We start from the raw sequence: 14,778 nt of genomic DNA on the forward strand, positions 1-14,778 counted from the left end.
AAGCCGTTCTGCGTGATTATTCATGTGTGCGCAGGATGGAGAGCTACGGAGGTTGCCGGGCAACCCCGGCTGGGGGAGGAGCCTGAGAATGAGGAGCTGGACTGTAGGGACCTAGCGGGCAGAGGTCGTGGGGACTCCAGGGGCCCGGGCCTCGTGCGGGTGGGAACTTGGGGGAGCGGTTACCTTGCCTGCTTGGGTAGCGGCCGCCAGGCACGGATGAGTCCCGTCGTAGCGCCCTACGGCCACCATGCGGGGGCTGATTTTGTGGCGCAGTTTCAGGGTGAACACAGGCAGCAGCATGATGGCGACAGCTCAGGAGAAGAGGGCTAGTGGTCCGATACCGGTGCAGCGAAGCCGCCCTCACCCGCGGCGGTGAAGAAAGCGATGACCACGCCGGGCGGGAAACTCAGCGAGACTGAGCTGGACCTCCGGCCACCGGCTTTTTCTGCGGCTGCGCAGGCCCGCCCACCTAGTTCTGCGGCTGCGCGGTCGGGCCTCAGGCTCGGCTGAGGCTGAAGCTGGGTCTCGGTGGTGGAGTCGTGTCTTTCGCAGCTGTAACTTATCCGCGTTGGATTCGACTCAACTAACAGGTCTGCAGTGGCGGTATCTGAGCCAGCGCACCCCTGGGGCTTCTTCTAGCACTACAACCAAGCTGCTGCACCGTTGCAGACTACGCGCACGTCAACCACACTCCAAAGGGTCATTAATTAAAGAAACATGCCTTGAATGACTACTCTTCCCCTTAGTTTAGCTGTTACGTTGATGCCCACAGTAGTTACTAAATATATAGACTCTTTAAAAAAATGTTTTAAACTCTCACCTTTAAATGGTCCATGCTCCTTTGTAAGATGCTCTATAAATTTTAAATGCGAACACGAAAAATTGAAAAGTCATTAAACTTCTCGACATTCATTCAGATAATTTACGAGGGTTCACTATGTGTCAGGCACTGTTCTAGACAACAGAGGTATGGTAGTTAACATGAGACAAACCTGAGCTGACCTCCATTTCGGGGGAGACAAACACTAACTGAGAAATACATGTGGGAGGTCTTTTGGTAGTAAGTGGTAAGGAGGGAAGAGGGATAGAAGTTTGGAGGTAGTGCAGTTTTAAATAAGGTGGTGGGTAAGAGACCTCACTGAGAAAGTCACATCCAGGCAAGAACTTGAAAGTAAGGGAGTCAGTTTTGAGGAAGAGGGTTCCAGCAGAGGAAATTCAGGTGCAAAGGTACCGAGGGCTCGCTCTGGCTGCCTTCTGGAAATAAACGGTTAGGGATGAGGGACGAGATGAATGGGAAGCAACAGAGGAGACTGAGAAGGAAGCCAAGTGAAGACAGTGTTGCCAGGAGTGTCAGATGCTGTAGGTGGGTTTTGAAAGATGGGTTCTAGAATATTCTTGATATTTGCATTTTGTAATTACAGCCGTACAAATGAGCATCTTTTTTCAAGAGTACTGGGGGTGGTCTGTGACTAGTTATATTCTCTTCTGGATATAATGTCAAAAGACTAAATTTGGGCTTCCCTGGTGGCGCAGTGGTTAAGAATCCGCCTGCCAATGCAGGAGACACAGGTTCGAGCCCTGGTCCGGGAAGATCCCACATGCCACGGAGCAACTAAGCCCGTGCACCACAACTATTGAGCCTGTGCTCTAGAGCCTGCAAGCCACAACTACTGAAGCCCACGTGCCACAACTACTGAAGCCCGCGTGCCTGGAGCCTGTGCTCCACAACAAGAGAGGCCACCGCACTGAGAGGCCCGCGCGCCACAGCGAGGAGTGGCCCCCCACTCACTGCAACTGGAGAGAGCCCGCACACAGCAATGAAGACCCAATGCAGCCAAAAATAAAATAAATAAATAAATTCGATAAGTAAATTTATAAAAGACTAAATTTGAGGGCCTCAATGGAATGTAAGGCCTGAGCCAATAGCCCGATAAACCCCGTCTGATAGGCCCTGCCTCTGACTTCTCCCAGCTCCTTTCTGCCCCAGTGTCTCTGCTTCACTGCCTAGACCCCACAGTCCTGTAGCACTTACCCAACCAGCCCTGTAATGGAAATTGCCCTGGGTCTGTCCTCCTGCCTTTTACCATTAGAACTTTGTGAGGTACCCCTCCCCTCAGCCCCTAGACTCTGCCTCCAGGGAGGCATCAGCTCACTGAATCCACTCCATTTTGCTAACAGCTGAACACAAGGCTGACAGGCCACCCCTCCCAGGAACAGCTTATAAGGAATAAATCTCTAATAAAGGTCATCTCACAGTCTTCATTTTTCTGACAAACATGTATTGAGGGTCTCTGTGTGCTAGTCAGTGTTCAAGTAGTTAGGGACACCATGGTATACAAGGAAGACGTAATCCGTGCCCTCATGGAATTTACGTCTAAGAGTGCATTCATTTGCTAATACACCACCATAACAAAATACCACAAACTGGGTAGCTTAAACACAGAAATTTATGCAATCACAGTTGTAGAGGCTGGAAGTCCAAGATCAAGATGCCGAAACAATTGATTTCTCCTGAAACCTCTCTCCTTGGCTTGCTGCCTCGTCCCATGGTTGTCCCTCTGTGCATGCACCCTTCTCTGTGTGTCCAAATTTCCTCTTCTGGTAAGGACACCAGTCTGATTGGATCAGGGCCTGCCCTAAGGGCCTCATTTTAACATAATCACCTCTTTAAAGGTCCTAACTCCAGATAGGCGCGTTCTGAGTACTGGGTGTTAGGACTTCAACAAATGAATTTGGATGGAGGGGTACACAATTCAGCCTGTATCGAGGGGACAGGGAGAAACAGACACTGAACAGGAAAGCAAATAAGATCACTTTCTCTGATAAGGCTGATGTGCTGAGGCTCAGAAAAGGCTTTTCAGAGGAAGTGACATTTGAACGAAGAGCTTTATGACAAGAAAGTGTCAGCCATTAGAAGATGTGAGGGAAGGGCATTCCAGACAGAGGGAACAGCAAGAGCAAAGGCCCAGGCTGGGCACATTTGAAGATCAGGGGAGCCTAGCGGGAGCCTAGCGAGTGAGAAAGAGAGGCCAGGAGGGGCCACAACACCCAGGACTATGAGCCACACCAAGGAGCTTGGGTTTTAGTCTCTAGCAGGCAGATAAGTCCATGGCCTGCTGGATATCCACGTAAGGCTGGTCTTGGCCTCCATCCACCCGCTGAAGCCTCGCTCACTCAGTGTACTGCCTTGGGGGCCTGCAACTTTGCTTTCGCTCTTCCCAACAGGACAGTACCAGCAGCAGTGGCAGCCATCACTGACATTTAATGAGCATTTTCTAGGTGCCATTCTGAGTACTTTATACGGATCATCTCTCTTAATCCTCCCTATGAGGCAGATACCACTGTTATCCCATTTGACAGATGACAAAACCTTCCCAGAGTCACCTCCTCCCTTCATAACTCTTCACTGGTTCCCCATTTGCGGCCAAAGTAAGTTGAAGCCCTTTGACAGATTACACAAAGATCTCCAAGTTCTGACCACTGCTGGCCGCTGCAGCCTCTGCGTTTGCTGCCTCCTGCCTCAAGCCCAGTCCCTTCTCAGCTGCTTTCTTAGCCTCTCCGCCTTTGCTCACACTAGCCCTCTGCCTGGAATGTCCTCACCCTCACCTCATAGGTTGGACAGCACCACTCCAGGGAGTCGTGTCTGACGGTCTCTCTTACAGCAGCTACCACACTTGGGAGGTAGCCTCCCTTCCTCTCTGTGCTTTCATGGGTCCCCCAGCAGTCATATCATTCGCCATATTGGGGGTATTTGAGTCTTTGCATCACAACCTTAATTAGGAACAGCAATGGATTCCCCAGAAGGGTAGAGAATCCCCATCCTCCCTGCCAAGCGCTGATCAGGACAGGGACTTGGAGGCCTTCCAACCATGGCCAGGAGAGGCTGGCCTAACAGTCTTCTCTACCTCTCACCACCCACTAGGAATCACTGGCTTTTCAGAGGGGACACATCTTCACATCAGGGAGATCTGAGGCTCCTGAGAACCCAAGACTTGGAGGGGAGGAGCTTGTGGGCTCCAGGTTGGCAGCATTCCATAGCAGGTGAGCCCACAAGCCTTGAGAACCTGCAGGGTTTAAATTCCTCCTCGGTCAATCACTAGTTGAGACTGGGGCCCATCATTTAGTCCTCACGCCCACATGTATTGAGTGCCTTCTCTGTGCCAGGCACTGGACACACTAACTCACTGAATCCTCGCAGCCACCCTGTGAGGGAGATTCTGTCATCATCCCATTGTGCAAGAGAGGAAACTGAGTCACGGGCCGTTTTATAACCTCAGTCCAAGGTCACACAGCTGGGAAGTGGCAGAACCAGGAGGGCTCGCCCAGGTGGGCTGGGCTCCAGAGCCTGAGCCGCTAACCACTGCACGTGCTGTCTCCTTCAGTCAACACCCCAAGCACCAGTGTCTCTTCTAGAGAAGAGAAAGATTAATAGCACTACTTCTGGGAAATGTTGCTGTGAGAATTAGACCAACGAATATAAATAAATGACTTGAAGCAACGCCTGGCACTTAATAAGGGACCCCATAAATGGTTATTATCGTCGTTATTATAAGGTTATTATTATTACCTATAGCTGAAAAGGCTGCTTTTGACTTGTTAGGGCTGCTATTGTAATAAAGTTGGTGTCTTTTTTCTTTTCTTTCTTTCTTTTTTTTTTTTTTTAGCAGGTAGCTTTGTTCCAAATATCCTCTCAGCACTGGGGTTAGAAAAGCCAACCTCACTAGTCAAGGTCTGGTGGACCTAGTTGAGACCAAGAATTTAGATCCTGACTTACAAGGGCCATGCCTGCCACCTGCCTCTATCTCTGTGTCCTCACCTCGCCTATGCAAAGCACCCACACTAGAGGGTGTGCAGGTGTAAAGAACGGAGGCTCTCACACATTAGGACTCAGGATTAAAGGCCTAGACAGAGCGGAGTGAGAGGGCCCCCAGGACCTGTGGCCTCCACTAGTCTAGTCACAGGGCTGACGTCTGGGAAGTGGACTGGGGCAGGGGAGCAGCTGGAGAAGAATTTTTGCCTTTATCTTTACACACTGTGGTGTTGGCTGTTTTTATAGCGAGTTTGGTTTACTTTTGTAATTAACACATAAGCACAACTTGAAAATAAAGGAGTGTGAGGGTGGGGACTGTCTGTGAACTTCAGAGATCCACAGCCTCTCCCCACCCATTGCCCCAGAACCTACCGATAAAGGACCCCAGCTTTAAGTTTCCCCAAACTTAAAGCGAGTGACCATTAGGCCATGGAGGGGCAGGGGCTGGGGACCACTGGGCAGAGCAGACGGCACAGAGCCTGGCTCTGTGAGAACGGTTCACAAGTAGCCCTCCCGGACGCTCCATCCTTCAATCTTTCATCACATGACTCCCTGGTAACTCTGGGATGCGTCTGCTGGGGGCCATGAAGGTGAGGCCGTTCGTGTTGGTCTCTTCTGTCAGCCCATTTCACACATGTGAAATGAGGAGCAGAAGACTCACATGCAAAGCCACTTCACAGCATGTCACTTATACAAAACAGGAACAGCTAACCTCTGGTCAGCAGACAGGGAAAAGCTAAATAATAATAATAGGAGCTAACATCTGTTGGACACTTACTATGTGTCAGACTCTAAATTATTTACTTGTATTTTTATCTCACTTAATCCTCATAATAACTCTATGAGAGAGGTAATATTATTATCCCCATTTTACAATTTGCACAGACTAATTTCAACTCCAATTTTCCTCTACTCCCCACCTTATTCCACCCCAACCTGCACGTTTCACTGAACTGGTAGGAAATACCATCCATCAGTGTTAGGTACCCCCCCATCACCCACTTTACCACACCCCAACCTCAGAGACCCATCAGAACTAGGGAGGCCTACTGATGCCAGAAAATGGGGGTAGGGGTCTCCGACCTCCAGTCTCCTGTGGTTGCTGCCAATATCCTTGTCCAAGGTCTCAGTGGTTTCTTGTTATGGGGGGTTCTCTGATACTTCCATAGGACTTGAAACGTCCTGGAGAGGCCAAAAATCCCAGCGCCCAGGGTCCCATATCCCTCGAAGCATCATTGCCTTCTTCTTGGGGCTCTTGCCACATCCCCAGGTGAGGCCGGGGTCCACAATGGTGCTCAGATGCTTGTAGCTTAAGTCTGTGAATAACCTCAGGAAGAGATGCTGAAAGTCAGACTAAGTGAGAAACACATATTAAAATGGAACATTTTCATCAAAATTCATCAGCTGTACACTTAAAATAAGTAATTTTATGATATGTAAATTATGCCTCCAGGAAGTAGATTTTTTTTTTTACGTTTTGAAATCAAAATATAAGATCATGTCACTCCCTTACATAAAATCCTCCAACGGTTTCCCATTACAAGCTGAACAAAATCCAAACTTTTAACTTGGCCTACAGAACTCTGGTGTCTGTGAATCATCCCAACACACCTCAGGGGCTTTTTTTTTTTTTTTTTTTGCGGTACGCGGGCCTCTCACTGTTGTGGCCTCTCCCGTTGCGGAGCACAGGCTCCGGACGCGCAGGCTCAGCGGCCATGGCTCACGGGTCTAGCCGCTCCGCGGCATGTGGGATCTTCCCGGACCAGGGCACGAACCCGTGTCCCCTGCATCGGCAGGCGGACTCTCAACCACTGCGCCACCAGGGAAGCCCCCTCATGGGCTTTTGCACTTACAGTTCCCTCTGCCTGGAATGCTCAGCCCCGAGATCTTGTCAAGCCTGGCTCCTAAGTGTCAATCAGATCTCAGCTCAAAGCTCCCCTCCTCAGAGAGACCTGCCCAGTGCCCCAGCCCTCGCTTGCTCCATCTCTCTCACTCTCACATCATTCTGCTTTATTTTCTTCAAAGTGTTTCTCTCTTTCTGAGATGATCTTCTTTATTTATTTCTTTACTTGTTTTTTTGTCTCTCCACACTAGAATTCAAGTGTCTTGACCACTTTTGGTAGGGGAGCCCAGTACCTCCCGACCCCCACCTCAAGAGAAAGAAAGAGAAATCAGACAGATGGAAGTCAGTGTATTACTTTTTCCTTTGTGAGAAGTGATAATGGAGGGACTTCCCTGGTGGCACAGTGGTTAAGAATCCGCCTGCCAATGCGGGGGACACAGGTTCAATCCCTGGTCCGGGAGTATCCCACAGGCCGCGGAGCAACTAAGCCCGAGTGCCACAACTACTGAGCCTGAGCTCTAGAGCCCTCGAGCCACAACTACTGAGCCTGCGTGCCACAACTACTGAAGCCCACGCACCTAGAGCCCATGCTCCACAACAAAGAGTAGCCCCCGCTCGCCGCAATTAGAGAAAGCCCACACGCAGCAATGAAGACCCAAAATAAATAAATAAATAAATAAATTTATTTTATTAAAATTTATTTTAAATTTAAATTTAAATTTATAATTTAAATTTAATTAAAATTTAAATTTAATTAAATTAAAATTTAAATTTAATTTAATTAAATTTTAATTTAATTTAATTTAATTTAAATTAAAATTTAAATTTATTAAAATTTATTATTATTTATTAAATAATAAATTTATTTAATAAATTTATTTATAAATAATTTATAAATAATTATAAATAATTTATAATTAATTTAATAATTATTAAATAAATAATTTAATAAATTATTTATTAAATAAATAAATTTATTAAATAATAAATTATTAAATTTATTAAAATTTATTATTATTTATTATTAATTATTAAAATTTATTAAAATTTATTTTAAATTTATAAATTTATTTATTTATTAAAAATAAATAAATAAATTTATTAAGAAAAAAAAGAAATGATAATGAAGAATGTGACTTCTATTTGCCAGAAAATGGGCTTCCTAATCCTGAACACCAGAATCAGGAGATTTGTTCATCACTGGAAAACTACAGGCCAAGTCCTGGGAGGCAAGCCTCTTTCACCACCCTTGGGGGAATAGGCAGGCCAGCTCCCGGGGGGCGGCTGAGCTGCACACCCCAGGAGACAGGGCAGAGCAGCAGGAACAAAAGACACCAGGACTGTCATGCAATGTTCTTGCTGCCTCCGCAAAGGATACTCCAGCCTAACGTCGTCCAAGTGTCTTCAACAGTTCCTGGCACATAATGGATAATACTAAATATTTGGTGAAAGAATGATGTCTATACAAATATGTCAACATTCACGTCTTAAATAACTCACTTGGCAGGACTTACTAAACCACCTTACAGTTCCTTCCACCCGGAATGCTCAGCCCCCAAAGCATTTCAAGCCTGACTCCCATGTGTCAATCAGATCTCAGCTCAACGCTTCCCTCCTCAGAGAGGCCTGCCCGGAGCCCCCATCTCTTTCTCTCATGACCCTGGTCCACTCTGTAGGACCGGCCGACATAACTTCTCCCCACTGAAAATTTCAAAGCAGATTGTATGGTTTTGTATTACTGGGAATTGAGAAGTGACGCCTCTTCCTTTTTCTTATTTTGTGCCATGACACCCACAAGACCATGCTTGACATTCTGGGCATGATCTGAGCACGATTCATGATTCTGGGTGAGCCAGAGGCTCCTGAAGCGAAGAAGGGAAGCCATGAGGGAATGATTACCATTTGCACACATATGGGGACCAGAGTTATTATTTTGTAGAGAAACAACAATAAAGCAATGCTTTAATGCATCACATTCTCAGTTATTCAAAGACTTAGTAAGTTACATTTAAAGACCCTTTAAGAAAGTAAAGATTTTTGTCTAGCAGGATTCAAATGTTATAACAGCCTTGTCAAACAATTCGCTCAAAGAAACAGATTTTGATTAATTTTTGTTGATGTTCTTCTAATACTCTCTGGCTTTAAGCATAAGCTCCTGATTTTGAAATCCTTATGTAACTTACATGAGTTGTGATTTTTTTTTAATCTGCAAATCTACTCTCCTTAATCTTTTTGTTGTTGTGATTGATGAAAAACTACTCCCGCTCTCATCTCCACCTGCCAAGCCCATGGTGGTAAATGGTATTGATTGATGGGGAGGCGTGACCAGAGGTGAGCTGACAGTGACAAGTCAGCTCTGCCAGGGCAACGAAGACCCGAGTCTTCAAGTTACTTTGAAATTAGAGGAGGCCACACGGGATGCAGGAAGCCCAGAATCCAAGGAGCAGAGGAAGTGGCCCAGACCACCCCCAGGGTTCAGATCAAAGCTGATAGCTGGAGTCTGTCACAGTTTCCAAGGAGTGTGCTCTTTATAGCCTCCTGGAGCCATACATGGGTGTGGGCATGGGTGTGGGCACTGGACGCTGGCTAAGGCTTGTCTCAGCTTTCATAACCACCTATTTGGGCAGGAAGACAACCTCTGGGGCAACTGGTCTGGAAAGTTTGAGTTTTTCTACCTTCTTAGGAGCTCCTGTAGCTGAAAGCAGTGTGCAGCCTTGCAGATCTGAGCATTCTTTTTTTAAATATTTATTTATTTATTTGGCTGCATCAGGTCTTAGCTGCGGCAGGTGGGATCTTTCCTTGTGGCGCGCAGCCTTCTCTCTAGTTGTGGTGCGCGGGCTCCAGAGTGTGCGCGGGCTAGTAGTTGCAGCACGCAGGCTTAGTTGCCCCACGGCAAGTGGGATCCTAGTTCCCCGACCAGGGATCAAACCCGCGTCCCCTGCGTTGGCAGGTGGATTGTGAACCACTGGACCACCAGGGAAGACCCCATATCTGAGCATTCTATCTTCAGGGAGCAGAGCAAGCTGAAGGGAACTCCAAGTTCCATTTTTACAATCATGGCATTTCCCAGTAGGAAGAGGCCAGAGAGATTGCCAGCCCGGGCTTCTAACCAAGGCAAGAATCACCATCCAGCCCCTATTTGAATACTTCCCGTGATTGAAGGGCTTATGACTCACATGGAAGCCATTACATTTGAACACGTTTCTCAGAAATCTCTTACTTATATTGGGTCATGTATCCGTCTCTCTATGGAAATAGACAGATTGACCTCATCACTATACCCATGTGGGACCCTCAGGTGTTTGAAGATTTATCATCTTCTCTCCATGGCTTCTTTATGCTGAACACCCCCAGGTAGATCCTTCAAGCGTTTGGGAGTTTGGGGGGGATGAAATTCCTAGTTCCTTTACCTACCTGGACACACTTAACCATTACTTCTTCCTTAAGGAGGCTGCTTTGAGAGGAACTTTAAAGCAGATGTGACATATTGTGAACCCTCTCCTCCTACACACACAGACGTCCTTTCCCTCCACGTGCCTCAAGCTCCCAGGGACAAGGCCAAGGTGATGACGGCAGTACCACACAGAGAACAGGGGTGTCAGGCAGCCGTGAAATTCTCCAACAGCAACACCAGGAAATAAAGATCAGGGCTATTTTTTTGAAAACTAGACAAAAGCAAATGACCAGAGTGCTAAGGCTTGATGGGTCCCTGCAAGACACAGAAGACATGCTCAGCTGGGATGGCGAGAAACTGAATGACGGTGTGGACAGGACTTGGGAAACCAACACGGGAAAAGGAGGCACCTGTTATGGGCTGAATTGTATCCTCCCTGCCCCACCAAAAAAGGTATGCTGGATTTCTAACCCCCAGTGCCTCAGAATGTGACCTTATTTAGAGCTGGGGTCTTTGCATAGATAATCAAATTAAAAGAGGTCATTAGGGGCTTCCCTGGTGTCGCAGTGGTTGAGAGTCCGCCAGACGATGCAGGGGACACGGGTTTGTGCCCCGGTCCGGGAAGATCCTACATGCTGCGGAGCGGCTGGGTCCATGAGCCATGGCCGCTAAGCCTGCGCGTCCGGAGCCTGTTCTCCACAACGGGAGAGGCCACAACAGTGAGAGGCCCGCGTACCGCAAAAAAAAAAAAAAAGAGGTCATTAGGATATCATAATACAGTATGACTAGTGTCCTAGGAAGAGGGGGAAATCTGGACACAGACACATCCAGAGAGACGCCATGTGAAGGTGAAGGCAGAGATCAGGGTGATGCTTCTACAAACCAAGAGGCACCAAAACTGGGCAGCAAACCACCAGAAACTAGGAGAGAAGCAGGGAACAGATGCCTCTCTCAGACCTCAGGAGGAACCAACCCCGCAATACCTCAGTCCCAGACTCCTAGCCTCCAGAACTATGAGACAATATGTTTCAGTTGTTTAAGCCCCCCAGTTTGTGGTACTTTGTTACGGCAGCCCTGGAAAATGAATACACCACCTCTAGGCCTAAAGACACAAGGGAAGGAAACTACGTCTCAGGAGCCCAGTTGAGGGTGCGCCTGGCAGGAGCTGTATTCATAGAGATGGCAATGCCATCGGGGAGCCAAGCAATGAAGACCCCCACTGCTCTCGCCCCATCCACCAAGTCTCCTGCAGCGCCTAAGCCAGTGGAAGCCATCGGGTGAGGGCAGTGGGAGATACACATGGAGAATCTACCTGCCAGGGGGCGTTGTCCACACTTCTCTTGGGACCTATCTATGTGGGATCCTCAGCTCATAGAGTAGGAAGGGAACTCAGGGGTACCTAATCCAACACTTTTATTTGACCCCCAAGGAAACCAAGTCCCAAAGAGGGGTGTAGCAATGCTGCTAATTAAATGCAAAGACTAAAATTCAACCCTCTGGATTCTGAGTCATGCAGTCCTTCTGAATATCAGGGCTGCTTTTGGTTTTATTGCTGTTGTCTTGTCCTTTGACTCGCATACCCTAACCTCTTTAGCACAATGTCTTTTTTAAAATGCTTATTTCTGATTTGAATATGTAATACTTCGATATCATAACAAATTAAAATCTATCAAAGCATATGCAGAAAGATGTGGACAAATTGGAATCCTCGTGCACTGCTGATGGAAATGTAAAGTGATGTAGCCTATGGAAAACAGTTTGATGATTCCTCAAAAAATTAATCATAGAATTACCATATGATCCAGCAATTCCTCTCCTAGGTATATATCCAAAAGGTTTGAAAACAGGTACTTAAACATGAATGTTCATGTTTAATAGCAGCATTATTCACAATAGCCGAAAGTGGCAACAACCCAAGTGTCTACCAATAGATGAATGCATAACTAAGATGTGATAAGTATGGCTATATGCGATAATAGACGTCTGAACATTATTCGGCCATAAAAAAAGAATGAAGTACCAGAACATGCTACAACATGGAGGAACCCTGAAGACATTATGCTAAGTGAAATAAGCCAGACCCAAAAAGACAAATATTATATGATTCCATTTACATAAGGTACTAGGATAGACAGATTCATAAAGAGAGAAAGTATAATAGAATAAAGGTTACCAGGGGCTGGAGGGGAGGAAAGAATGAGGAGTTAGTGTTTATTTATTTATTTTTTAAATTAACACTTTTGCTCTTTATTTTTTTTAATTTTATTTTCTTTATTATTTATTTATTTATTTTGGCTGCACCAGGTCTTAGTTGTGGCACGTGGGATCTTTAGTTGCAGCATGCGGGCTTCTTAGTTGCTACATGCGGACTCTTAGTTGCAGCATGCATGTGTGATCTAGTTCCCCAACCAGGGATCGAACTCAGGCCCCCTGCATTGGGAGCACAGAGTCTTAACTGCTGGACCACCAGGGAAGTCCCGGGGAGTTAAGAGTTTAATGGGTATAGTTTCTCTTTGGAATGATGAAAAAGCTCTTAAAAAGTGGTGAGAATTACATAGCACCGTGAATGTGCTTAATGCTACTGAATTGTATGCTAAAAATGATAACATTTATGTTATGTATATTTTACCATAATAAAAAAAATATATATTTTTTAAAAGTGTCATACAATAAAAGGAAGTCCCCCTCTCACTCCCATCCTCGCCACCAAAATCCACTCCCTGGAGACCTCCCTGAGACCAATTTCCTGGGTCTCCTGAAGAGGGTCTGTGACTACATAGGTAAGTCCTCTCTTCCTATGTATACCCCTCTCCCTAGCTTTTGTTTTCTCCATAAATGGTAGCATACTAGACTCAGGGTTTTATATTTTGCTTTTTGCACTTAACAATATGCTTTGGAGAGCACCCTCATTTTCCTTTTAAGACCACAGAGGGTATTCCTGCGCAAGGCCTTTTACACAGAAGGTGTTCACATAACATTTGAAGAGGACAACATTTGCGTTTTAATAAGGCACAATGTCTTCACTCCAGAGAATGAATTAGGAATGAGAGAATTTGAGAAACCTGCCGAGTATATAATGAGAGGTGAGGATATAGTCTTTTCAGTTCAGCTTAACAAATATTTATGGGGAATTCCCTGATGGTCCAGTAGTTAGGACTCCACACTTTCACTGCCAAAGGCCTGGGTTCAAACCCTGATCGGGGAACTAAGGTCCTGCATGCCACGCAGCGCAGCCAAAAAAACCTTCCCCCCACAAAAAAACAAACAAACAAAAAACCCCACAAATATTTGTGGAGGCCACACCAGGAAAAAGGTCCTTTATGAGATGCTGGTATAATAATAGACAACAGCTATGAAACTCCTAACATGTGGCAGCTTCTGTCCTACACACATTAACTTATCTAATCCTCAACCTTATGATGTAGGTGCTATTATCAATGATTTCCATCTTTCAGGTTAGTACTCCCAGGCATGAAGAGGTAAGTGACTTGCCTAAGATCACATAGCTAATGAAAGACAGAACTGGGACTGCACCCACAGAGTGGGCTCTAGGGCCCTTGTTCTTGTTCACTACGGCCCGCTGCCCTGTTGCCTCTCAGGCACACAAACGTTTATGGAATTTCTCGCCAGGCCCTGGGCTTCCTCCCCAGAGAGATATAATGATGCCTTTGACAAAAGCCCCAAGCTCAGAGAGTTAACTGAAACAGGGGCACAGTTCACCCTAATGCAAAACAGAGAACTAATCGGTGTTAAAAGAGAAGAACCTATGGAATGTTCTGGAAGTTAGAGGGGGGATGACGAGGAACCTCGAAATGCCCCGTGAAGGAAGTGGTGTCTGGCTATGAAAGGAAGCAATGGAGCAGGAGCAGCTGTCCCACACCAGATGCTTGATACGCTGAGTGCTTCCAACAACCTTACTATCACCCGCATTTCATAGGTGAAAAAACCTGAGGCTCCCAGAGATGCTTTAAAGGGGTGAAGGGACTTCCCTGGCTGTCCAGTGGTTAAGACTCCGCGATTCCAATGCAGGGGGCACAGGTTCGATCCCTGGTGGGGGAACTAAGATCCCACATGCCGTGCAGTGCAGCCAAATAATTTAAATAAATAAATACTTAGAGGAGCTGACTGTTTGGGGATTTTCTTCCAAGGTGATAAATATTATTTTTAAAACAGTGGGGGTGAAGCCAGGATCCTCTCCCAGGCTGGTCTCTGGGGTGGGGTCTGGCCACCAGCCTGGCAGGGTGTTCCCGATGCCACTGACATCAGCCCTCCTCTGTAGGGCTATGTGGGATCTTGAGTCAGCTTGGTGTGAATCACAGCCAATTAACAAGCCAAAAGCAATTTGAAGATGACATTGCCCGAACGAAGGGCTGGTTCCCACAGTGCAGAGACGGTCTTGGGGGAGGCTGCGGTGATGACAATGCAGGAACAGGGTAGGGTTTCCTAGTCAGAGCAGCCTTGAGCCAGGAGGCTCAGCCTCCAGGCTGTTCCCCAAATTTTCTTCTATGGCCCCAGAGGTAGCCACAATCTAAGGCAGAGTTGTCCAAACTTCAGTCTTCCGTGAATACTCCCCCCAAATTTTGCCATAACTGCATTCTGCCTGTGCTATAATTTACTTAGTCTTTCCATTACATTGATTCAGTTAAAAATTATTCATCCTGGGACTTCCTTGGTGGCGCAGGAAGTCTTATCCAGGCTCCGCGCCCCCAGTGCAGGGGGCCCAGGTTCGAT

General features: G+C 46.6%; 1 protein-coding gene across 3 annotated transcripts in view; it reads right to left on the reverse strand.

Annotated features, from left to right (window-relative positions):
- Positions 1-460, reverse strand: part of BBS2 (Bardet-Biedl syndrome 2) — a 32,020-nt gene extending 31,560 nt beyond the window's left edge. Inside the window, exon 1 of one of the 3 annotated variants that reach the window (XM_019951387.3) lies at positions 184-460. In XM_019951387.3, coding sequence (XP_019806946.1) covers positions 184-300 — 117 coding nt within the window. In that variant the 5' untranslated portion in view covers positions 301-460. The remainder of the gene's footprint in view (positions 1-183) is intronic. The other 2 variants (XM_019951386.3, XM_019951388.3) reach the window with 2 other exon arrangements.
- Between the last annotated feature and the right edge of the window lie 14,318 nt (positions 461-14,778).

Source organism: Tursiops truncatus, chromosome 19, assembly GCF_011762595.2.
Source record: "Tursiops truncatus isolate mTurTru1 chromosome 19, mTurTru1.mat.Y, whole genome shotgun sequence".
NCBI lineage: Eukaryota > Metazoa > Chordata > Mammalia > Artiodactyla > Delphinidae > Tursiops > Tursiops truncatus.